General features: G+C 43.6%; 3 protein-coding genes across 6 annotated transcripts in view; all 3 read left to right on the top strand.

The window, feature by feature from the left end:
• Smg1 (SMG1, nonsense mediated mRNA decay associated PI3K related kinase) overlaps positions 1-4,913 on the top strand; it is a 101,809-nt gene extending 96,896 nt beyond the window's left edge. For both annotated transcript variants that reach the window (XM_087592724.1, NM_001427295.1), the window contains 1 exon segment: positions 633-4,913. In XM_087592724.1, coding sequence (XP_087448850.1) covers positions 633-710 — 78 coding nt within the window. In that variant the 3' untranslated portion in view covers positions 711-4,913.
• Positions 4,914-6,812: 1,899 nt separating this feature from the next.
• Positions 6,813-16,324, top strand: Arl6ip1 (ARL6 interacting reticulophagy regulator 1). The gene is given in 6 exon segments (NM_198737.2): positions 6,813-6,903; positions 9,394-9,527; positions 9,974-10,093; positions 13,336-13,453; positions 13,921-14,005; positions 14,762-16,324. Coding segments are annotated over 6 exon segments (612 nt in total). The 5' UTR covers positions 6,813-6,867; the 3' UTR covers positions 14,881-16,324.
• Positions 16,325-19,797: 3,473 nt separating this feature from the next.
• Positions 19,798-26,634, top strand: Rps15a (ribosomal protein S15a). Of its 3 annotated transcripts, none has more exons than NM_053982.2 (5): positions 19,798-19,828; positions 20,739-20,876; positions 21,132-21,211; positions 25,691-25,776; positions 26,505-26,634. In NM_053982.2, the coding sequence occupies exons 2-5, from the start codon at positions 20,744-20,746 to the stop codon at positions 26,596-26,598; spliced, it is 393 nt and encodes a 130-aa protein (NP_446434.1). In that variant the 5' UTR covers positions 19,798-19,828; positions 20,739-20,743; the 3' UTR covers positions 26,599-26,634. The 3 variants fall into 3 exon arrangements, with proteins under 3 accessions (NP_446434.1, XP_087438608.1, XP_087438547.1); XM_087582482.1 differs by having other exon boundaries at positions 19,801-19,893; XM_087582421.1 differs by having other exon boundaries at positions 19,801-19,935.
• The last annotated feature ends 413 nt before the right edge of the window (positions 26,635-27,047 follow it).

The following is a 27,047-nucleotide window of genomic DNA, read 5'->3' as shown; positions in this document are numbered from 1 at the left end:
GATTCTGAAAGTATCAGATGAAGGGAGGATGATAATTTTTGGAGGTGTAGACTCTTTAGTCCCATAAATAAATACCTGTGTGTTTTTGTCCAATGTTTTCTCCTGTTATTGTATCTGTATCTCACTCCCCGCCCAGCCCAGCCCCGCCCCGCCCCGCCCCGCCCCGGGGTGCTAGAGATTGAACATTGATCCTTGCAGGTGCTAGGTAGGTATACTTTACCACCGAGCTATTCAGCTGTTAGTTGTTTATTTTGAAAAATGTTTAAAGTCACAGGAAAGTTGTAGGGATGCCATACTTTGTACCTAGACTAACCACTACTTACCCACATTGGCATCATTTATTTTGTTCTAAGCAGAGCATTTCATGGTATAACCCACCCTGAAAGTAAATGGTGGTGGGGGGTGGGTGGGCTTCTTCACATTCCTAAAGTCCTGAGGGTTCTGACTTTCCTAAGACCACTCAGCTTGTTGCATCATGTGTGATCATGAAGAGCGTGTGCCACCTCTTGCTACGAGGGTATAACCTCTCTTGCTTTGGGTGATTCGTTTGACTAGAAACTTGCAATTGGCATGTGAAATGTGACCTTTTGGGTTCTCAGTGATTTTCAATTCTGTCCTACCTATCTTCACAGGTTGACTATGTCATTAAGGAAGCAACTAATCTAGATAACTTGGCTCAGCTGTATGAAGGTTGGACAGCCTGGGTGTGAATGGCAAGACAGTAGATGAGTCTGGTTAAGCGAGGTCAGACATCCACCAGAATCAACTCAGCCTCAGGCATCCAAAGCCACATCACAGTCGGTGGTGATGCAACTGGGGGCTTACTCTGAGGAAACCTAGGAAATCTCGGTGTACTAGGAAGTGAATCCTGCAGGACAGCTGCACTCAGGGATACGCCCAACACCATGGCCAGGGTCAAAGGTGAAGAAAGCAAGCTCACTGCCTGCACACGGAGATTGTCTTTCTGCCACAGAACAGCTGCAAACGTGCCAGGAGGTTAGCTGAGAAAGAAATCGGGCTGCTGCGGAGCACAGAGTGACTTGGAACTCCATTCCACCTGACCCTGTGTGTACAATCCAGGAAAACAAACCCCGATCAGAAACAGAGAAAATTGGGGCCGCGAAGAACTCACAGCCACGGAAGAGTTGTTGCATTCAGATTCTCGAGAAACATTTGTTGCTCGGCAACAGTACTGGTCGGGTTGACCAGTTAAGTACCAAAAGGCTATGCTGTATGAATTTCAGAAATGGACTGAAAAAAATGGGAGAGCAGTGTAATAGACACACACTACATTGGAAGAACTTGACTTCTGAAATGAAGAGAAAAGCACCTATGGATCCCACTCCTTCCCATCGCTTACCTGTTCCCCTGCTCCCCTGCTCCCCGTTGACCCGCCCTGGTAGATTAGCTGGCTGTCAGACTCACTTTTATTTCAATCCTTACACTTCATAAACTTTTGTCTCCACATTGTTACCATATTTGGAGACAGAAACAGGAGCTTCTCCAAATCCAATGAGAACATGGAAAATTCAAGGATTGTTTAAAGGTCTGTGATCATCACATACAAGATGTAACTCTGGTTATTTCAGTCATATCTGTGACTCTATCATGTACAGTTTCCTGAATTGTCACTGTGCATCCAAACGTAATGAGTCTAACAGACACTGATTTCATGTGCACTCCCCTCTGCTTACAATGTGCATTTTTTGGAGGTCATTCAAATTTTCCCTCTTCTGTGATTGCTGTAGTTTCTTTCATAGAAAGTAGCTGATCTGATGTAATCTTTTACCTTTTAAACAACCAGGATAGAGAACCTATTGGAGTTTGAGTTGTTGATGACAGGTTCACAATAAAGTGATGTTCTGGTGGAGGTAGAGTGAAATGTTTTTTAATTCAGTTTTCTCTTTGATACTTTTAATTTACAAAGTGTAATTTTCTTTTGTTTTAAAGTGTAAATTAAAAATGCTTTAGTTTACCTGGCCTTTGGGAATATGCAGTAATGCCTACCAGCAGCACCTTTTAAGTTCAGCTTGTGACCTGTAATGGGTTCTGTTTACCTATTGCAACGTTTATAGCTTGCTGTTGAGTGACTAGTGTGTAGTGAGTCACGATCAAGGCATCCTTCAGGTTAGCATTTTCAGTACTCACTGCTGATCCTTGATAGAAGTGCAGACTAGAATAGAGCTAAAAATCACGTATCAACACAGAATAGCACACAGTATTTTGAGTCTTTTCCCTGCATTTTAGCAACTAGTGGTGGCCACTTAATTTGCCAGCCTCTATAAGCCTGAAAGGCTCTTCTCTGACTGCTAGAGTTGAATTGTAATCCTCACAGGTTGGATGCCAGTGTCAGCATTTTCTTAATTACGACTATTGGAAGGTGCTGTTTTTCAGTCTCCACGTGTCCACTGACAAGTTAAAGAATCTAGCACATTGCATTTGATTTTATTTGTGGATTTTGGGCCTTATTTTCACAAAACAGCCTAGCCTGGAATATTGATACCATACTGTATTTTGCATGCTATTTTCTTCCCTTGAGGCATTGAGAGTAACTGCACTTTTGCTCTCTCAAGATGTGTCATTTTCAAACATTCTTCATGCCAGGAGGAACTTTTGTTGTAAGGAGAAAACCAGCTCAGACTTTTGTCCCTGTAGGTGGTGGTAGTGGTCAGAAATGGCTTTTGCTTTGGTAATAGGTGAATTTTATTCCTCAAGAGTCTCAGGCATCAGAAGTACTAGGTGTCTTAATCCAAGCAAAAATAAGACAGCTTAAAAAACAACCAGAAGAAAGTGCCTCTGATGAACTATCCATCCTTATTTTTAAACTGGTCTTTGAGAGGAGAATAGTACGTGGTTATATATAGGGCAAGATAAGAGCAACTAGGACTTCAAAGCTTGTTGATGGCTGCACTCTGGATAAAGTCCTCATTTGTATGGTTGGGCTTTCTGATCAAATAGCCTTTCCAGGTTTAACTTCTGTAAGGAGCCTCAAGTGAAAAAACCAGGGCCACTGGGGATTTTTATGAAATCATGTAGAGTGCTGTAGTTTTGAAGTCATCCTTTCATGATAAAATACCTATGGAAAACCAGGGATATTTTTTTCTCCAACTCTTCCTCTCTTTACTCCTTACCCCTCTACTCTCTACTTCTGTCTTCCTTCCCTCCACCCTTTTAAGATTCAGCGGGTACAGAACAACCTCTTCTATTTCAGAGTACCCTTGAGGATTAAAATGTATTGTGATTAGTTGTCTTTAATTAGCTAGCTGGAGTCAGTTGATATCTCTGCCAAGCTGAAGCCTAGTACCTACGAAGCTGTTTCTTTACCAAAGTGTCTTGTTTCTGTTTATGGTCATGAGCTGATCATGCAGTTTGCTAGATGATTTGACACTGGTAGTGAGTTCTTTTGAGGTGTGAGATTTCTACTTGAAACTGATAGATCTTGATCTACTTTATTAGATCACTGATTCAGAGCTCAAATCCCAGGTTCAGGGTAAGAATTTGTAACACAAAGGAAAAACTCCCTTCACTTTGCCCTTAACACTTGCCTCTGTTATATCTAAGCTTCATTAGATTTCTTAATATCATCCAGTGTTTGATGTTACCTGCATTGTTTTTTCGTTTTAATTGTGGTTGTTCTGATGTGTGAAATTTAAGGAAAGAGCCATTTAATAAATGCCAAGCAGGGCAATGCAGCCAAATATTAGAGTTGATGTGCAGTCTTAGGTCCTTTTTAATCTGGGGTATTATAGGCAGTACTTTAAATCAGAGTCTTCCTGGCCTATTTCCCTCCACCTTTTTGTAGTTACTCGGGGGCTTACTTGTGCAGTACTAAAATCAAAGGAGCTGGTTCTTCTTTTCCCCCAATCTTTTCTTAGTAATGAACACACCTACAACTAGCCTGCTACTCCTATTCATACACAGCAGATGTCAGTGCTGTGCTGCTAATATTAGCTGGATTTCCTGCAGTGCAGGGATGGAACCTTGCACATGCTAGGCAAGCTTTCTAACCCTGAGCTACATACATCCTAGCTCTTAGAACTAGCACCCTGAAGCATCTTTGTTTCATGTGTCAAGATGCGGACAAAGACCAACATTGTTTTTATAAAAATGCTAGTAATTTAGAACCCTGCCCCACCCCCTACCCCCCAATCAAGGAGGCAAAAATTAATGCACTAGTCACTGAAGACTCCATCTTCAGTTACCTGGATAGGATAGATTCCTCCTAACAAGTACTGGTGAGCATCACAGTGCTTTGCAAAGATTTAAGAGGAGGCAGTTACTGTACTTCGCCTGCTTTTGGGCCTAGATAACATCACTGTTTATTTACAAAAAGCAAACAGCTTGGGTTTGAAAAGGCAGCCATGTAGAGAAAACTTGAGAATTGGGGCTCACTGGGAAGTTCTAGTGCTAATGTTAAAACCTCAAATCAGCTGGATATTTGAAGATGGTAAAGAATTGGATATAGTCCTGAAACATTTTATTTTTCTAAAACAGGCTGATTAGCAGTGGTGGTTTTCCCTTTTTCTGACAGTGTGTTTTAGCTCCTGTTTCAGATTTCTGTGTTATTTTTTCCAATTTACAAGTCCCTTAAGTTTCCACCTGGAATGTCAGGTGGCAATGACATCGTGTTCTTTTTTTAAACCCTTATTTAAGAACAAGTTGAGTTGAACTGAATCTTCCTTGTCTTAGTAACATTGTACAAACAGTGGCTTTTTTTTAAGTTGTAATGCCTTCTGATGGATATAATTTTGTGCTTGTATTTAAGATTAAAAGTTGAGTAAATAACACCAGCTTCCTGAAAATGTCCATAATGCATCTTTTGAAAAACAAAACACCTGCCTACTTTACATTAACATGGTAAAGATTGTATGAAATACCTGTTTTTCAAAAAATAAAGGTTCAAGATAACAGTATCTAGGCTCTGAATTTATTGAAGTGGATTCCAGAAAGTTTGTTTTGGAATACAATTTTGTGACTTTCCCCCCCTATTATCTCTCCAAATTAAAAAGCTCTCAAAAGAACTGGAGAGATGGCTCAGAGGTTAAGAGCAGTTCCAGAGAGAGGTCCTGAGCTCAATTTACAGTAACCACATGGTGGCTCACAAACATCTGTAAAGGGATCCGGTGTGTCTGAAGACAGTGACAACGTGTTCACATACATAAAATAAATCTTAAAGATCTCAAAAAAAAAAATCCTTTTTGAACAGCCATTCAAAGGTAAGGATGGGTGAATCTCTGGTTTCTAGGCCAACCTGGTCTGTAAAACAAGTACCAGGACTGTCAGGACTACACAGAGAAACCCTGTCTCGAATAGCAAAAGAATGTATGAAGCTCAGTTTTAGCAATATTTAAAACAAAACTTTGACCCTTATTCTGAGTGAAAGAAATGAAAAGAATATTTGGGAAGAGTTCATTTGCTATGCCAAAGTTCTGAGGAAGATTAGTGTAACGGGCTTCATCATCTGACACATTTCAAAGGTCACTCCTCTTTGTGTTAAAAAAAAAAAAAGATGTTTATAACCCTTGGGCCAATTTGCAAGGTCAGTGAGAGCTGGATTTGGACCTGGGGCTGTCCTAAATTTAATCTTAAATTTTACTTTGGGAACACCGATTAAACTTGAAGCTTTCTGAAGCAGTAGCCAAGTTACCAAGGTAGAAGTGACAGATTTTAAAAACCCTCTTTTTACTCTTCTGTCCTCTTAGAAAGTGACTTCCTGGTACCAGGTTAGCTTGGTTCAGCTGTTTTGGTCCTTTTGTTCTCAGTACTGAGGAGGCGAAGGAGGGAACTCCAGGCCTTACAATTTTCGATATGATTTATCAGCCGAGTCATAACCCCCCACCCCCACCCCCACCCCCCATAACACACACACACTCTGAGCTGCTTTGCTGGTCAAAACGTCTGACAAATTGCCCCTTTGATAGAACCACCGTGGGCCAGAAAGGACCAGGCTTATTTGGGCTCACTATGTGGTCTCTCAGGTTTCTTTTAAACTTCCAGGGACTTTAAAGAACCTGGTAATTTGCTTATTTATTTTATTTTTTTAAAGAATATAAATCTAAGATAGTTGAAGTCCGTATTTAGCATGGCTTCCCCATAACACCCATTAATCAGTTCGAAGCGTTCCATCATCTGAATTGTTCCTCTACCCATCCATCCCTCCGAATGAAGCGCTCCCCTAGCTACCTGAAGTACTCAAATCAATCAAGTGAAGCGCCCCGCAAATGATTCCCCCAAAGTCTGGCAGCAAATGACGCCCTTTAAGAGTTCGTGCATCTTTCGTGTTCTCAAAACGCCTGTTAACACTGTTGGCGAAAAGGCAGCAGCATTAGGCACAGGTGCTCACATGGGGACGCTTGTCTTCCAGTCAGCAGGTGCCACGGGAACCTAAAAGCGTCCCTTGCCCATCTAGCCTCCGCATAGGATGCCACTGCGCATCCTCTACTCAGCTGAGCAGACAGGCCCCTCGGCGCCTTTGAGATACAGCAGAAGACAGGTAGGGAGTAGAGAGGCCACAAACGTTCAGGAAGATTTGGGTGAGAGACTAGCGACGGCGGTTGAACCGCTTCCTTCCGCTCCGCCTCCCGCGGGCCACACCCCTGCACTCTGATTGGCCAGAGTCTTTCAGCTCCGCGCAGCTTCACTCTCCTTTGACCTGGATTTCAAGTCATGCGCTAGCTGCCGGTTGGCCTGGCTTCCCAGAAGCCGGAGTGCGGTCTATCCAATGAGGAGCGAGTTTCGCGAGGGCTGTCGGGAAAGGCAGCGAGCCTATATAAGCGGCCTGCGGGGCGTTCCCCCCCGCGCTCGGGTTACCGTGCTGGTGTTGGGTTTGGTGTGTTCGCGCTCGTTGATAACCGTGCGTCTGGAACGATGGCCGAGGGGGATAACCGCAGCAGCAACCTGCTGGTGAGTCGCAGTGGTCAGTTTGTCTCCAGAGCTCCCGGATGGACCTCCTGGTCTTGGTGAACTACAGGGGCAGCCAGGCCTGATCCTGGGACTCCCTGCCCATCTCCACGGTGGTGGTCCTTGCTGCCGATCCCCAACGTCCCCCGGGGAGCGTGCACTACAAGGCTTGGACCGTGAGTGTGGAAATGTGAGAAGGGGTCTGTGGCAAGAAGGAACCTGGGTAGCAGGTTGGGGCACTCGGCCGCAAGGGGCCTTGTCTAGCGTTCCCGGCTCAGGCCGGAGAGACCTACCTGTTTTGCCCTCTGATCTTAATTTCATGTTTCGTAGATTATTATTATTTTTTCTTTTTTTCGGAGCTGGGGACCGAACCCAGGGCCTTGTGCTTGCTAGGCAAGCGCTCTACCACTGAGCTAAATCCCCAGCCCCTCGTAGATTATTTTTAATCATGATTCTTTTTTCCCTAAAACTTGGCGCAAGGATGGAGGGTCAAAGGGCTGCTACAGAGAATTAGTTTATCGCTGACACAGAATTTGTTGGAGTTGCTTGGTTGGAGTTCACCGCAGGAAGCTGAAAACGGGTTATGCGGAAAGGACAGTGGGAGATCCTGGCACTTGTCTGGGAACTGACGAGGGACTCACCGGACTGGTTGCAACTTTAAAATGATTAGCACAGATTTTTTTTTCTTTTTTTTCGGAGCTGGGGACCGAACCCAGGGCCTTGCGCTTGCTAGGCAAGCGCTCTACCACTGAGCTAAATCCCCAACCCCGATTAGCACAGATTTGAAGGAGCTGCAGGAGATGGTATTAAAGGAGGGCATGTTTGCTTCATTACAAGTTTTTGTTTTTGTTTTTTTAAGGCTAGGTTTTCGTGTATCCTGACCTATCGAGGTTAGCCTTGTATTTGTCATCCTCCTGTCTCCACCTCTCAAGCGCTGGGATTACAGTTGAGCATCACCAGGCCCTGTTTTAAATTTTAAACTGCACGTAGGCAAGAACGAAAGATCATTCCCCTCCCCCCGCCCTGTAATGTCATTCCCCAGAAAAGGCAGACCATATCAGAAATGAAAATAGCAATCAGATTTTAATCAGCTTTTTCACTTTTTCTGAGAGCCTAAGTGCCGACAAGTGACTTTGGGACAGTTTTGATTGTACAAGATTTTCAGTTTGTATTCGTGTTTAAATGTGAATGCCCTGTATCCTTGAATTCCCTCTACACAGACACACACACACACACACACACACACACACACAGTACATAAGCAAACAATCCAATAGAGATGCCTGCCCTGCATCCTAAATCTTACCCTACACAATACACATACACCAACAAACAATCCAGTAAGAGGATTAATTGCTGTACAGGGAAACTCCCACAGGAGAGGGCCTCTATTTCCATCAATGCAGTATCATTTTAAGGAGAGCAAGGCCATTAGTCTTATGTTTCCTGGATTTAAATATATTAGCCTCTTTGTGTCTCAGTCTCCTCATCTTAAAGTAGAGGTTGTAAGAATACCTTTTCCAGTTTGAGGAGCATTAATTGAAGTTTAACATGTAAAAGGTTAAGAATTTCTAGTGTGGGGTGACGTCAGAAGTTCTTAGTCACATATTTCATCTTTACTAAAATTAGCCTCAACCGTACTATCATTTGCATACTACTTTGTGAAAAGTTGATGTATCGGTTGAGCTTTGTGTGTTTGTGGTTCCTGGATGTTGAATCCAGGGTTCTGCACAGACTGAGCAACTGCTGGGTTCTAATTTCCTTCCTTTACTAAAGTCCCTGATAGGTCTAGGCCACAATAGCCCATGGTGAAGGTACGCTTTTGACTGGTTGTCGCATATGCAGAGAAACTTTGAGATTTAATTGAAATTCCATCATTAACAAGAAGAAGCCATTATGGAGAACTTTTAAGTGCTGAGGTCACATAATTTGGTTAGAATAGTTTTCTTTAATTCCACAGTGACTGCCAATACCAGAGTTATTCTATTATACTATTAATAGTATAAATACTATTATGTATTTAGTATTAAGGGAAAAGTTCTCCTGATGGATTTAGAAGGGCTTAAATCAATAAATTGACCAATCAACAGATCAATGCCAACCACCTGAAATGAGCAAACAGAATATTCAATTTAGTAATATTCTGAGCACTGCCTCATGGCTCTGTGGGTACATTGGGGATATTGGTTAACCATATTAAGCTCACCTTCATGAATATTGAAATACATTGTGAAACCTTGGCAGTATGATGATACATCATGGACATGTGTCCCAGTGCTAAAGTGACCATTAAAGCCTATGCTTTCTCCTGCCCACGGATTTTCATGTTTGTGTACCAAAAGTGCAGTTTTTCATGACTCACCTTGTTTAAGATAACAGTTTTGTTAAAGGCATTTTATGTGTATTTGATGACTTAGAAAGATTTTACTCACTTGAGCCACCAAAGTGTTGAGATTGGGGAAGTGACACTGTAACACTGTTGGTCATGCGTAGGCCGTGGAGACTGCAAGTCTTGAAGAGCAGCTGCAAGGCTGGGGAGAAGTGATGCTGATGGCTGACAAAGTCCTTCGGTGGGAAAGAGCCTGGTTTCCACCTGCCATTATGGGTGTGGTCTCCCTGCTGTTCCTGTAAGTGAGAGATTCTATTGCTAAATGCTCCGAGGGTTCATAGCCTATGCTTAGAGAAGCTTTTGTACTACATAATCCAAGAGGAATGCCTTTATTTCAAGCAGCTTGCCCACTTTCTAGAATTTGTAGTCCTTATGTAAAATTGTAAGTTAATATTGTTGAATAAATTCCAGACACTCAAACTCTTATTTCAACACTCTTGCTTTATATTATTTTCTACTAAATATTGAGGTCTCCAGAGTTTTTGACTATCGTTGTTTACATTAAGCACTTTTTTAACTGTGACAACATCATGCCGTGGTACCTCGAGAAAACCCTTTGTGAGGAAATTAGAAAGGAAACAGCACCATCTCTGAGAAGCTGAGGGTGAAGAGTGAACCTCTTTGACTAGGAATAATGACCACTGTGGTTCTCTAACCTTGGTTAATTTTCTTTGTTTTTAATAGGATTATCTATTATCTCGATCCATCTGTGCTGTCCGGTGTTTCCTGTTTTGTCATGTTTTTGTGCCTGGCTGACTACCTTGTTCCCATTCTAGCACCAAGGATTTTTGGCTCTAATAAATGGTAGGTGGCTCTGCATGATTGGTGTGCTGTGCTTAAAGAAGACGATTGTCTAGCCATCAGATATCTTCTAGGAGTTAGAGTCATTGCTCTTAAGTGAAGAATTTCATACCTAATTTCAAATGTATATCAAGAACTTTTAGTGCACTATCTAGTTCACTTTGGTCAAAAATTTGCTTTTGATTGTCTATTTAGTTTTATTTCTATACCTTAAGTAAGGATATTTTTTAAAGGTGATATTTAACTAAGAATTCCAGAACTCTTTTTTTTTTTTTTTAACTACATAATGTTTGTTTGAGGGGTAGGGGTACATGCACCATAACATGCATGTGGGGATCAGAGGGCAACTTTCCAGAATTTGTTTTTTACCATGTGTGGGTCTTGGGATGGAACTCAAGTCAGAAGGTTTTGCAGCGTATACCTTTGCCTACTAACCCCCTCAGTGGACCTTGAACTCAACTTGTTTAAAAGTGTCTCTTTGATGTGTGTGAGTCTTTGCTTGTGTGTATACTTGAGGACAGTTTCATGTCAAGCAAGGTCAGTGGCCCATTCTCTTGTTAAATGTGTTACATTGTATGGTCACCAACTTTCCCCAAACACAACAGTATTAGGTCATTATGGCAACTTAAGAGAAGGTGGAAGGACACCCCAGGTGTTTGTTCTTGCCTTCACTGGTGCACCCAGCACTTTTAATCCCAGCACTTGGGAGACAGAGGCAGAGAGGTCTGAGTTTAAGGCCAGCCTGGTACGGTATGGGCTACACAGAGAAGAAACTCTGATAAAATCCTACTTGTAGAGGTTATTAGACTCTTAAGCTTGATCTTTTGAGCTGTGAGGACTGGTACACACCTCTAATCCCAGTACTCTGGATGACAGACACTGAAATTAAGGCCAGAGTGGGCTACAAACACATAACAAACTCTGGGCTTGGCTTGGCTACAGAGACATACTCTGTCACAGACACATGCAGTGCTACACCCCCCAGAACAAACCAAGAGGGATGTTATGTTTAAGGTTGAGTTGAGGGGGTGCATTAAGGCAGTGCAGGGGTGGTTGACCACGTGTATTCTGAGAAGATGAGAGTAGGTGCTGTTGGATACACATAAGCTGTTGATTTTAGTTTTGCCATTCTCAAATGGTTGCTTATGATGTCCTCAAATTATAGTTAAGTAGTTAAGGATTACATTAATAACTCTTTGAGCTTCCTGTGGAATGTTGGCTTTCTCAGTTTTGATCCAGACATGGAGCCAGGCCCTGCAGGTGTAGCCCAGTATCTAGAGTGCTTGCCCAGAACATATGGTACCCTTAATTTTTTCTCTCAGCTGGAGGAGTGAAAAAACACACATAATGAACACAGTAGACTTCTTATTATCAGCTGACATATTCAGTTGATTAGTGTTCTGCTTGTACTCTTAATTTTTTTATCCAAATAACAGCAACTTATGTAACCTGTAGAAATGGGAGCTTTTAATGTGTGCCTTCCATATCTTTAAGAACAAATCGATATAATTTGGGGGAGACAGATTAAACTCTGGTTTAAGTAAGCATGTTTCCTTAAAGAATAATGGATCGTTGTTAGATTTGTTATTCAAGCTGCTCTTCCCTTACCATGAGGAGTTCATGCTGTTATATTTGGGAACGTTTATGACCTTGACATTAGCCAGACAGCAAGCAGTCCACTAACTCCTAATCCGAGAGGGAAATCTTCAGAGAATAATCAGTGTTATAGCATCAGTGGAGCAAGTGTCTGTTTTTCTTATCTAGGATGATGCTGTGGGAAAGCTCTGGGGAAGAAGGGACACCAGCCACTGCTCACCATGGCCATGGACAGCTTGGATGATCTGAGAAATCCTCCCACTTTACTAGCTCACACTGGAGGAGAGAGGGCAGCATGGTTCTCAGCATGGACCTGTGCCATAAAAATCACAGAGAGATAGACTACAAATGAGAAAAATAGGCTTTTTTTAGAGCGGCCTGTCTTTTTTTTTTTTTAACTGCCGTTTTGTTTAGTGCTTGCTTGTGTTTTTCTCTCCCTGGGACTGAGCTCATAATGAATTTGGACTGGGTACTTACTTCTTAAAGTAAGATTGTGTGTGTTCCTTCATCCATGTCCACCTACCACTTGCACATGTACCACATGTAGAAGTCATAGGGCAATTTCTTTATAGTTTGTTTCTCTCTTCCATGGGGTTCTAGAAATTGCCCTCAGGTCCCCAGGCTTGGCAGTAAGCATCTTTATTTTCTGAACCATCCTGCTGACCTGGTGTAGAAGTTATTCCCTCCAGATACTCAGATGCAGCTGCTCGGAGCCCTGGTGGGCACAATGCAAGATTCAAATTAGTAGAAGTATGTCCACAGGGACTGGTGAGGTGGATCGGATAGTAAAGGTGCAAGCCACCAAGCCTGATTCTCTGAGTTTGGAACCTGCTGCCCACATGGTGGAAGGAGAGAACCAACTCCCACAGGCTGTCCTCTGACCTCCACATGTATTCCATGTCATGCACGTACACACATATGTACACTTACACCTAAAATAAGTAAAAAAGAAAGAGGATATGAACATGGGCATACTTTATGTAAAACATAATTCTGTTCTGTGAATAATGACTTAAAATGTAGTCACTATGGGGACTAGAAAGGTCTCAGAGGTTAAAAGCACTTGCTCTTCTTTAGGAGACCTGAATTTTCTTCCCAGTACTCAACAACTGTTTAACTCCAGTTCTAAGGACATTAATGCTCTCTTTTGGCTTCTGCATGCACCAGGTACAGCATACATGTGGTGTATAGATGTAGGCAAAACACTTATAAAGTAACAATAGTTTTCAAATGTGGAGGCACCTTCCTGTGTGCTCAGCCCTGGGGAGTTAGAGACAGGAGGGTCAAGAGTCTTAACTGTTAGCGCATGTAGTCCTAGGCCTTTACAGTGCAAGACAGAAGGCTAATGAGTTCAGAGGCAGCCAAATAGTAAGATTCTGGGGCTGTAGAGATGGCTCAGCAATTAAGAGCATTGACTGCTCTTCTAGAGGTCCTGAGTTCAAATCCCAGCACCCACATGGTGGCTTAACAACCATTTGTAATGAGATCTGATGCCCTCTTCTGGTGTGACTGAAGACAGATACAGTGTGTTTATATATAATAAATAAATCTTTAAAAAAAAAATAAGATTCTGCCTTTGGAAAATTAAGTAAGTAAATAAATTGTACTATAGCCATTTACTTATAACAAAAGAGGAATCCCTTTTCTAGGACCACTGAACAACAGCAAAGATTTCATGAAATCTGCAGTAATCTAGTAAAAACTCGACGCAGAGCTGTGGGCTGGTGGAAACGCCTCTTTACGCTAAAGGAAGAAAAGCCTAAAATGGTATTTTGTTTTAACTTACTGAATGTGAAGCAAAATCATGAGTTCACTGATTTTAGCCTAGTGACAGCATTGTTAGGAGTAAAGTTCCATACTTTACTACCGTTTTGTGTAATACTGACTTACAAGTTTCATATCTTAGCTTTGGTTTTGGTGGGAAGTTGCTAAGTGGGAAGGTAGCATAGTTTATGTTATAAATCTATATAGACACAGTAATTCTAAGAAGTGAAATTACATTCTATAAAAGAAAATTAATAAAAAATGGTATTATTTTCCCAGCCTTTAAAAGAAAACTGTCTACACCCCCACATGAAGCTGTGTGTGCAGCATACAGCATGGTCTTTGTGTGGACCTCTGTAGAGGGTTGGGGCTGTGGTCACCTGTGCACAGTGTAGCGTGGTCATGCTGCAGAGTTGCCCTGCTCAGTCTGCCGCTGGTTGCTGACAAGTTGTTACTCTTTTTGTTGCCAGTACTTCATGACCATGATCATTTCTCTTGCTGCGGTTGCTTGGGTGGGACAGCAAGTCCACAACCTGCTTCTCACCTACCTGATTGGTAAGACATTGAAGAAACATCACACCTGCATCTTACCTTAGCAGGGAAGTCTGACTGTAGTATGCAGTCATTAAATAGATTGAGCATTCCCAGGGCCTGTGGAAGTATAGTGAGGTGGGAATGAAAGACTCCAGCCTGTGCTGTGGACCTAGCTCAGTTCGAAGACTGTTTGCCTTGTGTCACCAAGGCCTGGGTTTGATACCCAGTACTCGATAAAGCTGTCATTCCAGCACTTAGGACCTAGATGCAGAAGGAGCAGAAGTTCAAAGTCATACCTATCTATATGCTTCATGTCAGGTTCAAAACCAGCCTGGGCTACATAAAATTCAAGTCAGGGCTTAAGGTAGAGCTTCGTGGTTAAAACCCTTGCTTGGTTCAATTCCTAGCTCACAGCAGCCTAATGACTTTAGTATCAGGGAGTCTGATGGCCTCTTCTGGACACACACGTAGCACACATACATACATGTAGGCAGATCACTTGTGTATACACACAAAATAAAAATCTTAACAGAAAAAAAGGCTGCCTTTGTTTTCCCAGAGTTCACTGAAGCCTCATAGGAAGTGAACAAAGAGGATGCGATAGAAAGTGCACGTGTGAGCGTGAGTGCAGTCGGGAGGCACGCTGGCTGGCTGCAGTGCTGGGCTGAGTCCTGGTGACTTGCCACTTTCTCCACAGCTTTCAACTGTGGTCATCTCCAGAGAGTTAAATACTGTCTCCTCAACTTTTTTTTTTTTTTTTTTTTTTTTAATTTCTAGTGACTTTTGTGCTGTTGCTTCCTGGACTAAACCAACATGGAATCATCTTGAAGTACATTGGAATGGCCAAAAGGGAGATAAACAAGCTTCTCAAGCAAAAAGAAAAGAAAAACGAATAGTGTGGCTGCGTGGAGTGTGCCCTGGCCCTGGGGACAGTTGTCCGGTGCTGGCTGGACACTGAAATGTTGCAGTGGCTCTTTGCTTCCCTCATTCTGCCCTTGCTAATAGAGATTCTCACAGGCCAGGCTCCGTGCTGTGTCTAGTGCCAGGTGTAGCTGGGTACATTCCCGTCAGTACGACTTGTTTTATTGAGTTTTTATTTTTGACAACTTCCTTTAAAATACTAAAGTGGTGAACTCTACTGTTCTGTACAGTGAACTGTGACTTTGCATAATTGTCGATGTTTGCTTTAGCTATATTCAAGGTAGTGGTCTGTGGCTACAGGAAGCTGGTTCTACTGTCTGCTTCCACAGTCTGCTTAACAGACTGTCTTTGAGTACAGAGGTCAGGTTTACCACTTCTGATGAAGAGACCACTTAAGATTCATTCCTGATTTTCCACCGTGGGAGAATACCCATGGAACAAGATAAAATTAATTCCTCACCCAAGTGTGTGGAAGCTCCTCTCTCGTACGAAACTCAACAGTTTCAGGGAGCAAATTGCCCCTTTGTTCCCTCGAGGAATCTGACAGGCTTTGACTGACCTCACATTCCCCTTGCACTGCTTAAGGTTAGTCCTAGTCCATAATGGCTTTTGAGCAACAAGCTTCTAGAAGATTGTATTTGGGAATTTTAGCAGTGTTTTTGTTCTGGATTTAAGCTGACTTAAAATGTTCGTGACTTTAAGCCAGCCAAGGATAAAAGTATCCTTTGTTCACTGAGTAGAAAACTAGATTATCTATTAATATTTAAGACCAGAAAAACAAGGCTTTAAAAGCCTGGAAAATCTGATTTGTTTTCGTAGTATTGGCTGTATTTCAGTCACTCCAGCTTTGCACTTCAGAGACAGTGTTTACTGGTGTTTGACTTTCCCCTTGATATTTCTCAGAAAAATGCAGGGCTGCAGCTGAGAGCAGACTGCTGATCGGTGACTTTGGTCTGCATAGCTTTTGCAACTCCTTAAGCTTACTGTGATCATGTGCCCTCTCAGTAGGTAGGCTTTTAGAGCAGTCGGAATCTGCAGAACTCAACCTCTGAGGGCCAAATAGGACACATTTGGGAACAGCTCCTTAACCCATGAACTAGCTGTAACATGGTTTGTGGATCCATTGCACTGATGCTGTGAAGACCTGTCTGTCTGCCTCTGTTCACTCCCCTCCCTAGCACTGTACTCAGTGGTGCCTCTTGTAGCATGTATGTGTTTGTTTTTCAATGTTTCCTGACACCCACTTTGATTTTACATGTTTTCTTGTAAATAAGCCTGCCTTCCTTCCTGTGTACATGTATATGTGTGTGTGAGACTAATACATGTTCTACTAGTTAACTACTTTGGCAGTTTTAATCATTTCTTCTACTTTGTTTTGTGGTAAAAGGGGAAAAATTAAAAAAAAAAAAACAGTTGGAACCTATTTGTCTCACTTCCTTTGTTAACTTTTGAGTTTATGAATCTGACTAGTGAACTCCCAGTTGTTATTACAGCTCTCTAAGGTACACCATGTCCGATGGAAAGGGAAAACAGTGAAGAGGAGGGACCCTAGGACAGGAGGGAGGGACCAGCAGGGAACAGTAGAGGCTCAAAAAAGCAAGCACTTCTGCTTCCAAAGCAGGCGGTTGATAATCATCAGTAGGTGACATTTGTCTGCCTTTTAAAATTTGGCCTGAAGTTGGGTGTTATAACTTGGGGTCTCATTGGGAACAGGCTCTACTTACTCTTTCATGGATCCCTTTCTGGAGGTTCAAGCAAAGACCATCACATATCCTGTGGCTTTGAAATTGCTTGCTTGGAGTCTCATGAGGCCAACCTTGACTACATGGGAAGACTTCAAAAGTTCAAAATCACAAAAGGAAACACCAATGGTGGTAACTGGTAATTGCTCAGGTCAGCTGCATCTGAGTGCTCTCCTAACTGGAGGGCTCACATGGAGACATTAAAGAGCTGGGCCAAGAAGGAAAGAACGGATCCTGACTTTCCCTGTGCCCAGGAGGTCTGGGGCCTTTGGTGTTTTTAGACAGGCTTATGGAAAGCCTGGGCTGGCCTTGGACTGCTGGCCCTGCTGCCTTCACCTCAAACCGTCCTGTGTCACTTCACACAACCTAGTTTTTAAAAGTTTGTAAGGTGTAGATTTTCAAATGCCAGCAGCTCATCTTTCACCAGGTTCTAATTTGCCTCTAACAAGTCACAAATGTCAGTTTCTACAGGGTTCTTTATTTCACTTCTCTCTAGCCCAGCCACCTCACATTCTTTACCAATTTCTACACAAATGCCTCCCCCACCCCACACACACACCCGTCCTCTGAGCGTGGGGCCATCTAGATGCTGTGGCACACCAAGGCCACATAAGAGGACACTGGGATCAGGTAGCCAAATCCCCACAAAACCTAACTTGCATCTCAGTTAACTACCACCCTCCTCACTGCTTCTGTGATCTGAGTTCCTGAAGCCTTCCTATTGGGTCCACGTTTATCTGTGAAATGGAGACAAATATCAGTTCTCACCATTTGTTAAGAGCTAAGCTTATGGAAGTCCTTTAAGAGAAGCTATAGCAACTTTCCAGGTAACCTACATCCCCAGAGCACATCCCATTGCTACCCAGTGTGACTGAGGCCCTATGTTGATTAGCTGTCTATCTCTCTGGCTACTCATTTTGCTCCTTGACTCCTGGTATCTGGTCCAAGATGGTGAACATTCTATGTCCCTCCTATGGATAGCCCTTGGAAATGAGAGATGTTGGGACTGGAGAGATGGAGCAGCTCTTCCAGAGGTCAATTCCTCAAACTACATGGCAGCTCACAACCATCTATGATGGGATCTGATACCCTCTTCTAGCCTGCAGGAAACATACACTCAAATATAAAATATATGCATAAAACTTTTTGGGGTGGTGGTGCATGCCTTTAATCCTGGCACTCACACTCTTTGAAGTCAAAGGCAGGCGAATCTCTGAATTCAAGTCTAGCTTGGTCTTCAGATCCAGGATAGCCAGGGCTACATAGAGCCAGGGCTCTTGGAGAAAAAAATGAAAACAAAAACACTCAGTTCAAATCCTAGTAACAACTTTCTGGCTCACAACCTTCTGTAGTGGGATCCGATGCCCTCTTCTGGTGTGTCTGAAGGGAGTTACAGTGTACTCATATAAATGAATAAATCTATAAAAAAAAAAAACAAAAAAATACACCCCCAGCCCCCAAATTAATAGATGTTAAGGGGAAATATGCTGCACGTACTCAGGAAGCAGAACAAGGTAAGGGAACATGACGCTACTATGTAAGGAGAATTAGAAGACTGAGACAGGATGGTGAGTTCGAGGTCAGTCTGAAATACAGTCAGACCTGTGCTCAAAATCCTTATAAACCTTGGGAAAGTCAGTGGTCAATGTGTGGGGTGTGTTACGACTGGGCTGAAGACTCCCCTGAGGTGAGAGGAGGTGGAGAGGACTCTAGCTGGCCTGAACACCACAAAGATGACTCTGACAGGCCTTTCTCTTCTCCATTCCTTCTGCTTTGCTAAAAACCATTAGGTTACATCCCTAAAGCGAGCCACCAAGGTCCCTTATTTGGTCACTCCCCCCCCCCCCTTCAAGCAAGAGGTTTATTTTCTGCATGTTGGTTGACTAACCTTCAGTTAGTCCTCGAGGCGAGTGACTAGAAGACAACCTGGTCACTTCCTTCTGAGGCTGACTACCAAGGTCCAGCTTTCAAAGGATTGAAGTCCAGCAATCAAAAGCCCCCTTGCAGCTGCCCCAATTAACCTGTCCAATCAAAATTAATCACCTCATCCTAGCATGAAGTTTCCCCTTTTATCGTTATAAACTGTCATTTGCCTGAGGGCTACATCTGCTCCTCTCTTTGCAGAGGCAGTCTTTTGTTCTTCAGGACCTATATCCACTCCCTCCCTTTTCTTGGTTCCCTTCTTCTCCCTCACCCTCTACCTCTTGTCTTTGTATTTTATTTCTGGTCCTTTGTTCCTCTGGGGGAAATAAATCTTTGTGCTGAGAACTTGGTCTTGTGCCAAATACTGGTGACCATTGGCACATTCGCGTGGTCTCCCATCCCCAAAGCTACTCTGAGTGTTGTATCATCCCCATTTTAGAGGTGGAGAAACTGATTTGTCCACTTATTTTATTCATCAGCTATGTATTGAGGGCCTACTATGTGGCAGATGCTTCTCTAGACTTCGTGTGAACAGCAACGAACAAAGTTTACTGAACCTCTGTTGGCTTGAAGTTTAATGATCCAGGCTAGGAGACAATAGATTCATTTCAGGTGTAACCCAGTTCCCAGGTGAGTGAGGTGGACAGATCACCTGGGAGAGGGGAGAGGAGGAGGGAAAGCCTGGAGGAGGAGAGGAAGGAGCAGGAGGAGTGGACCATGGTAATAACCTCAGTTCAGAGGCTGAGTCAAGATTAACATGATTCTGGGGACAGCATGGGCCACATTACAGGTCTCAAAAAGCCAAATTCAAACCAAACTGATCGAAACAAAAAAGCCAGGTGTGGCGGTGCACGCCTTTAAGCCCAGCACTAGGAGGCAGGCAGGGGTTAGAAGTCAGCCTGGTCTTCAGGGTTCAGCCCAGCCATAGCTACCTAGGAAGTTTCATTGTCTCAAACAAAACTAAATGCAAGAACCCGCTGTGGTGTTAATGCCAAGACCCTAGAGGATGAGGCAGGGGGACTGCCGCGAGTTTCAGACTACACTGAGCTACATGCAGCCCAAGGGGGTGGGTGGGTGGGTGTGTGTGTGTGTGTGTGTGTGTGGGTGTGTGTGTGTGTGTGTGTGTGTGTGTGTGAGAGAGAGAGAGTGTGTGTGTGTGTGTGTGTGTGTGTCCATAAAATCTCGCGATGGCATTTCCTCTTCCCATAATTCCGAGCGTTTGCTCCTCCCATTCTCTTTCTGCCATCTTCTCTCACCGGTAAGTGAGTGTTCCTTAAGATCCGAGTTCATCCGTTCGACATCTGTGCCATCGCTTTACCCCAGGTCCGGTTTCGGAGTCCCGCGGGCCTATAGACCCCTGCCGAGGTCGTATCCTCTGTCTGCCCGCGTCGGGGGCTATGGGTAGCACCTTGCGGGAGCCGGCCCACTGCAGCAGGCCGGGCTCGGCCTGGGCGGGCGGGGACGGTAGCCGGCGTGGGCCCTGCAGCTTCTCGTGTCTGCGGGTGCTGTGGAGTCCCGAGTGTCCCACGCGGCCGTGGCCAGGGTCGGCACGGGGAATTCGGCTCAGCCACTCCCTGCCAAGTTAAGGAAGTTAGTGTGGTTTACTCTTCGCGCGTAAAACATGCCTTGGCAGTGTCCTGAGGAGCCGTGGAGGTAGCCTATACGTCGTGGCCGTGCAAGAGGCCATTTGGGTTCCCTGTCACGTTATGCCTCTGCTCCCGTAAGGGTTGGGTTTTGTTTTGGTGTGTGTGTGTGTGTGTGTGTGTTAAATGGTTACCGGAAAAAGAGTTAAGTCACGTAAACATCTTGACACTGCTAGCTTTGAAAACCTAACCCTAACCCAAAGCTTTTCCCTAATGACAGCCCTCCCACCCCCACTTGGCTAACTGGTAGTTCCCACCATTTCTAAGGTTATATTCTGTGTAACGAAGTTCGACTTGTGTCATTTTCTCTCCAGCTATTAGTGTGGTGGGTGGTATGAAGAGTGTCTTGGGGGCATAGATTCTGAAGACCAGTGCCGAACAGTCGGTAAATTGTAGAGTTTTTTTCCTGCGAGTGGTAATGTTGTTTAGACCTAGGAAAAGCTAATGGTGGGAGTAGGAAGGCGATGTTCTGAGGCATGCTTGGGCGTCTTCATGCAAGCAAACCCCGGCGTTTTCTTTCCACAGTCACCATGGTGCGAATGAATGTTCTGGCAGATGCTCTCAAGAGCATCAACAACGCGGAGAAGAGGGGCAAACGCCAGGTCCTCATCAGGCCGTGTTCCAAAGTCATCGTTCGGTTCCTAACTGTGATGATGAAGCATGGTGAGTTGGTGTCTTAGGTTTTTGACAGTGCTGGACATGGGAGGGAGGGAGAGAAAGTTCTTTCATCATTCTAGGAAAGAATGGGGGTGCTGATGCTAACACCAAAATTTGTATGTGATACAGAGCTTTCGGAATCCTGATGCAGAGAATCAGATGAGCGAAAAATCTAGTAGGCAAAAAAGCAGTGTTGTGGGGGGCATAAAGGTTTAGGTCTCAAATTGATGTCTGGTTTGATGCTAGTCACTTGATTTACAGGCTACATTGGTGAATTCGAGATCATTGATGATCACAGAGCTGGGAAGATTGTTGTGAACCTCACAGGAAGGTTGAACAAGGTACGTAAGACTCATGAAAGAGACATGTCTTGATTCTCAAATTGCAGCTGTCTGTAACTTAACGAGTTGTTGACATCCGTGCTCCACATCCCCAATTTAAGGAATTTGGCTAAGGTTATGCTTTTTTAATGCACATTTCACTTGTTTTCTTTGGTTACTTGGCTCAAGTTACTGGTTTTGTGCAGGGATAGAGCTAAACTCTGCTAACACGGGGAATTAACTTGATAGTTGACTACTGATGTCAGTGGCTCGAACTTTGGCTTACCATGGCTCAGTACATAAATAACAATCTTGTAATGGTGGTATGCAAGGTCTGTTATATTTTCAAGATGGGGTCTCATTAAGTAGAGAGGTTGGCTTTGAACTCTGAGGTCAATACTTCTGTCAAGTTGCTGAATCAAAGGTATACGATGCACACGTTCAATGGTGTGATGGTTTTTAATAAAACTTAGTCTTTTGAGTAAATGGCTAAGCAGTAGAGGGTTCATGGGCCTGGGTTTGTTGCTGTAGGTTGTAGCTGTCTGAAATCTAGGCTGCCTGTCAGTTTTAATTGTCATCAACATAGCTAAATATACTATCTCATTCCTGTCCTTTTGGCTCCATGGTTTAATAACATTTTGGGGCAGTGACAATAAGCTGGTGATGGTGTGGCTGAGCCTGTTAGCCTTCTGATCGGTAAACAAGGTAAGCAGGTCCTCTAGTACCCATATGGCTTTCAGAGGGGTCGTGGCCTAAGACCATCAGAAACACAGATACTTAATTACAGTTCATAACAGCAAAAGTACAGTTATGAAGTAGCAGGGGAGTTTTATTGTTGGGGGTTACTACAGTGTAATTGTATTAAGGGGTTGCAGCATTAGGAAGGTTGAGAGCTGCTGCTATCCATAGTCCTGGGGTAAAACACCAGGTCAGTAGCAGTAGTTAAGTTGGTGAGATTGCTGTTCTGAAGATTTCTTCTAAAAGTTGATCTCAATATCCAGAGCTTGCTAGGACTGGGGTATTACTGTGATAGGCCTGGCCATGACTTTTGTTTGGTAAAATGTGGATTTTGGAACTTTGGATTTGGAAAGCAGTGGAATGCTTTAAGTGGGGCTTAATGAGCTATCCTAAGCGGGAATATGGAAGACTTTGTTACTGAGAGTGATTTGAATTGTGCAGACCTGGCCCAAGAGGTTTCAGTGGAGAAGAACTTCAGTATGTGACCTAGAGACTGTTGTATTATTTTGGTGAATAACATGGCAGCTTTTTGCCCTTGTGAAGAGTGAAGAGACTCAGATTAACTGCATTGTCAAAGGAAGCCTCAGAAGGGCCCATCACGTCCCATGAAGAGCATTTTAAACAAGCATAGCAAGCTGAGAAAGGAAAATATAAAGTATGTGTTTGGAGTATTAAAGGGGCTGTGAAGTGAAATGGAGGTGAATCCTGTGTTCAAGGATTTAAATTGAACTAAAGATCCCAGCCAGCTAAATAGAGGTCCAGGCAAGGTAGTACAAGGCTTTAAACTAAGCACATCTCTGAGTTCAAGGCCAGTTTGGGACAGAGCATGTTCTAGGTGGAGAAAATTTTAAATCCAGGTTTGGTGGACCATACACTTTAATCACAGTGCTTAGGGGACAGGCATGCAGAGCTCTGAGTTCAAAGTCAGTCTACACAGCAAGTTTCCAGGATAGCCAAGCTTAGGCAGTGAAGGAATTGGACAACAGAAAGCTGGTATTAACGTAATAGAAGGAGGATATGTTCCAGCCCCAGCAAGCAGCAGAACTCAGCATGGGGCGTGTGGCTCTGAAAAATAGAAGGGACTATTGGGATTACTGATACTGGTTAGCTGGAACTAAGAAATTAATGGTGATTAAGAAGAGACCAGCATCACTGAGGTGAAATCTTTTGGGGAGTGTTTTCAGAGCACAAAGAAGCTGTGTTCAGAGGTAGTCATGGTTGTACTTTATGTTACAGCTGTACTTGGTAATGTGTAAGTCACCCTGGTGGTACTGGTTTTGAAGGCATGAAGGTGTCCTAGAGAGGCCATACATTAGAACACCATCAGTGAAGGTGCAGCCCAGTTTAGTTGACAGCCCAGAACTGAAGGATTTGAGGCTTGATACCATGAGAACCTATAAGAGACTATTGATGAAACCTAGTTGCAGTGGAAGACTCCCGTGTTTTGGAGATGTCAGTACCATGGGATGACCACCAAGAACAGCAGCGGTGGAGTGTGTCTACCTGAGGTGCTACAGAGGGCAGAGCTGCAGGAGTGGCCTTGGGAGGGGCCCAGAAGATCCTGTGTGGCTCGCAGACATTGAAACAGGAAGCTGTAACATTGAAGCTGCCTTTGAGACCTCTAGATTTCAGAGATTCCTCTCCTGAGGAATGCTGCTAACAGGGAGTGGAACTAACCCAGGGAGAGAAGTTTGTTGCAGTGACAAAGATGAAATAGGAGTTGGAGGTCTGAAAACTGCTTTGACATCAGACATGGAGATGCAGAGTTTGCCCTGCTGGAATCAGGAATGTCTTGATTTGGGGATTTCAGTTAAGTGATTTGATGGATCTCAGAAGAGACTTTGAACTTTGGACTTTTAACATTGTTGACTGCTATAGACTATGGGTACTTTAGAAGTTGGACTAAATGTACATTTCCTTTTTTTTCTTTTTTTTTTTTTTTTCCCGGAGCTGGGGACCGAACCCAGGGCCTTGCGCTTGCTAGGCAAGCGCTCTACCACTGAGCTAAATCCCCAACCCCTAAATGTACATTTCATTATGCTATGGCTAGATATGGCCCCCATAGACATGTGCTTGAACAAGCCTATGGGGGCCAGGGAGTGGAATGTGCTGGTTTGTATTTGCTTGGCCCAGAAAGTGGCACTATTAGGCGTGGCCTTGTTTGAGTAGGTGTGTCACTATGGGTGTGACCCTCGCCCTAGCTGCCTCGAAGTCAGTCTTCCACTAGCTGCCTTCAGATGAAGATATAGAACTTTCAGATCCTCTGCCTGGACCATGCCTGCTTGGATGCTGCCATGCTCTTGCTTTAACAGTGGACTGAACCTGTAAGCAGCCCCAAGTAAATGTTGTCCTTGTAAGAGTTGCCTTGGTCATGGTGTCTGTTCACAGCAGCAAAACCCTAGAACAACTTCTTCTGAGGTCTTTGAAGATGGTGAGAATTTGGCAAGGCTAGTTTTGAGCCATTTGTTTTGTTTCTAATTGTTCCAGTGAAAACACATCCCAGGTGTGCTTTTAAAGTGGGAGAGTATCTGTCCTGTTTCAGTTTCCTTGGTTTTAGGAAGCTTTAGTCTAGCTTGTGTCTTTGGCCAGTTAATTAGCCTATAAGAGGTGGGAGAGCTGGTGCAGGTAGAGCATAGGTGAACTTCCCTGACCCTATACAGGACAGTGCCTATTGTCCTTAAGAGAAGGCTTACACATGCTGGGCATAAGGTGAGTCTATAGATACAGTTCCTGGCCTTCATCTCCTTCCTACTTGTGCAAGAGTCGTGCTGTCTCCTCTGGAGAGTTACACAGTTGGAATTAAAGGTCCAGTTATAGTTCATGACAGCCAGCAGACATGATATTGGAACAGTGGAAGGATGGGGTCAGAATGAGTCTTTGTTTTAGGGAGGTATACCCTAAAGCAGTTTGAAGGCCTTTGCCAATTCTATATGGCTGTCCTGTATGAGCACCCTGGGTCCTTGGAGGAGGGGGCTAGTAATCTGAGGTGCACTGGGCTATTGAATGTAATATGCATCTGTGCTCTCTGTGTCCTACTTGATTCTGTGGCTGAAGTCAGTGATTAAAGTGGAGGATAGTTGTCTCTGTATCAGAAATGGGCAAGTTGTAAAAATACTGCAGTCTGCCTGCTGTCAGCCTCCCTCAGTGTACGTGGGGGGTAGGTCAGTCTGGGCACTTGTTACTTAGATTTCTTAGATGTACTGTGTTGTAGCTTTTAGTTTTCTTCATAAATTTGTTGGTGACAACTTTACTTAAAGATGGATTTTGGAGGCGGTGTGTGTGAGCAGCAAGCTACTACTGAGCTGTAGCCCTCTTAAACTGTAGAAATGAAAATTTGACAGTAATTTTATTTAGTCTCTGTACCTTATAATGAGATGATTTGTTCTGGGCTAATTTTCCAAGCACAACTATGTGACTAAGTCATTTGGCTATACTTGTTGGACATGGCTCCTGTAGGCAAGAGTGTGGATGTACATACATGTTGTGAGGGTGGTATGTTATATACGTGCTGGAACAGGATCATCTTATGTACTTCAGACTGTCTTAGAACTCAGTCTTCCCGTCTCAACCTCTTGAGTACCAGGTTTCCAGGCATATGCTGCCACGTCCTGTTTAGTGTGTTGAATGTCATTTATAGAAAAATTTTTATACAGAAATAGGTGCCTGTTAAATATGGATGATTGGTTTTGAATCAATTCTGTTCAGTTATGAAAGACTTCTTTGGTAAAGTGTAAAGAATTTAATCGTTGGTTCCTTTTACAGTGTGGAGTTATAAGCCCTAGATTTGATGTTCAACTCAAAGACCTAGAGAAGTGGCAGAACAATCTGCTCCCATCACGGCAGTTTGGGTGAGTTGGCTTTGTATGTATAATTAAAAGTCAATGCTTTGGAAAATTGGGATTTGGCTGGGCTCCAACTGAGGTTTCTTTGTTTTTGTAGCTGTCTTTTCCTAAGGAGTTTGACTTAAATACTTTAGTCCTTTCATCCATGTGGGTGTAGGGATGAACTTTAGATATTCAGGCATGGCGGCGAGCATCTTTACCTCTAAGCCATTTCACTGGCTCAATACCTTTTGTTTCAGAATAGCTTCTTACTATCTGGAATTCAAAGATTGCCTGTTACTTCCTCCAAAGTGTTGGAATTTAAAGGCCTGTGCCACCATGCCACATTTTTTTAAAAGCTTTATTATATATACAGTGTTCTGCCTGCATATATGCGTGCAGGCCAGAAGAGAGTATCAGATCTCATAGATGGTTGTGAGCCACCATGGGGTTGCTGGGAATTGAACCTAGGACCTCTCTGGAAGAACAGCTAGTGTTCTTAACCTATGAGCCATATCTATAGCCTCCTAATTTTTTTTTTAAGCTTAGTTCCCAGTGATATTGGAAGTTAGGGCAGTGTGTAGCTGGAATCTATATCTTCTTTGGTTCTAGGATTCATTCCTGGGCACTGCCCTCTAGTCAGTAACAGTCCCTGTGCATCTTCCCAGGAAGGCAGACTGAGCATTGTTAAGGGTGGTGGTGAGCAGAGTGAAGCATGGTTGGAATAGTTACTAGTGTGTTTGTTTCCTCCATAGTTTCATTGTGCTGACGACCTCGGCTGGCATCATGGACCATGAAGAGGCAAGACGAAAACATACAGGAGGGAAAATCCTGGGATTCTTTTTTTAAATGTAAAGCATAAATAAAAAGCCTCTGTGGACTGTGCTCAGGGTCAGTACTTTTGAATCTTTGTAGCAGAGTACTCCCAGCTGCGAGGTTTGACATAGATATTGGAAACATGACCATTGTCTTCCTGGGTGGCATTAAGGAAGCCCTTGTTGCATCACTTTCACCCCAAACTTGGGTTGTATGCCAGTAGCATCTGTATAAGGTGGTTAATGACAGTGTGGCCCCTTGAATGTGCTGTGAATCTGGTTTATTTGCCAATGACATGCATGGGGCTTCTGCCTGAGTCTTTGCCTACAGTCCCCTTTCATCACCCACACTTGGTAGACTTTACTGTTGACTCTGACTTCAACCCTGAAAAATGCCATTTCCTGGGTATTAAGACTCAATCTGGAAGATAAAATAAAATCCAAGTCAGTTGGAAGTGCAGGTCGTCTTCCTAGTCTAGTTGA

The sequence above is a fragment of the Rattus norvegicus genome, chromosome 1 (assembly GCF_021556685.1).
Source record: "Rattus norvegicus strain SHRSP/BbbUtx chromosome 1, alternate assembly SHRSP_T2T, whole genome shotgun sequence".
Lineage (NCBI taxonomy): Eukaryota > Metazoa > Chordata > Mammalia > Rodentia > Muridae > Rattus > Rattus norvegicus.
This window is presented reverse-complemented; position numbering and strand designations above follow the sequence as displayed.

Coding starts and splice junctions, on each gene's coding strand:
- Rps15a (NM_053982.2), top strand. CDS start 20,744: ATGGTGCGAATGAATGTTCTGGCAGATGCTCTCAAGAGCATCAACAAC. Junction 20,877..21,131: donor AACTGTGATGATGAAGCATG/GTGAGTTGGTGT, acceptor CTTGATTTACAG/GCTACATTGGTGAATTCGAG. Junction 25,777..26,504: donor CTCCCATCACGGCAGTTTGG/GTGAGTTGGCTT, acceptor TTTCCTCCATAG/TTTCATTGTGCTGACGACCT.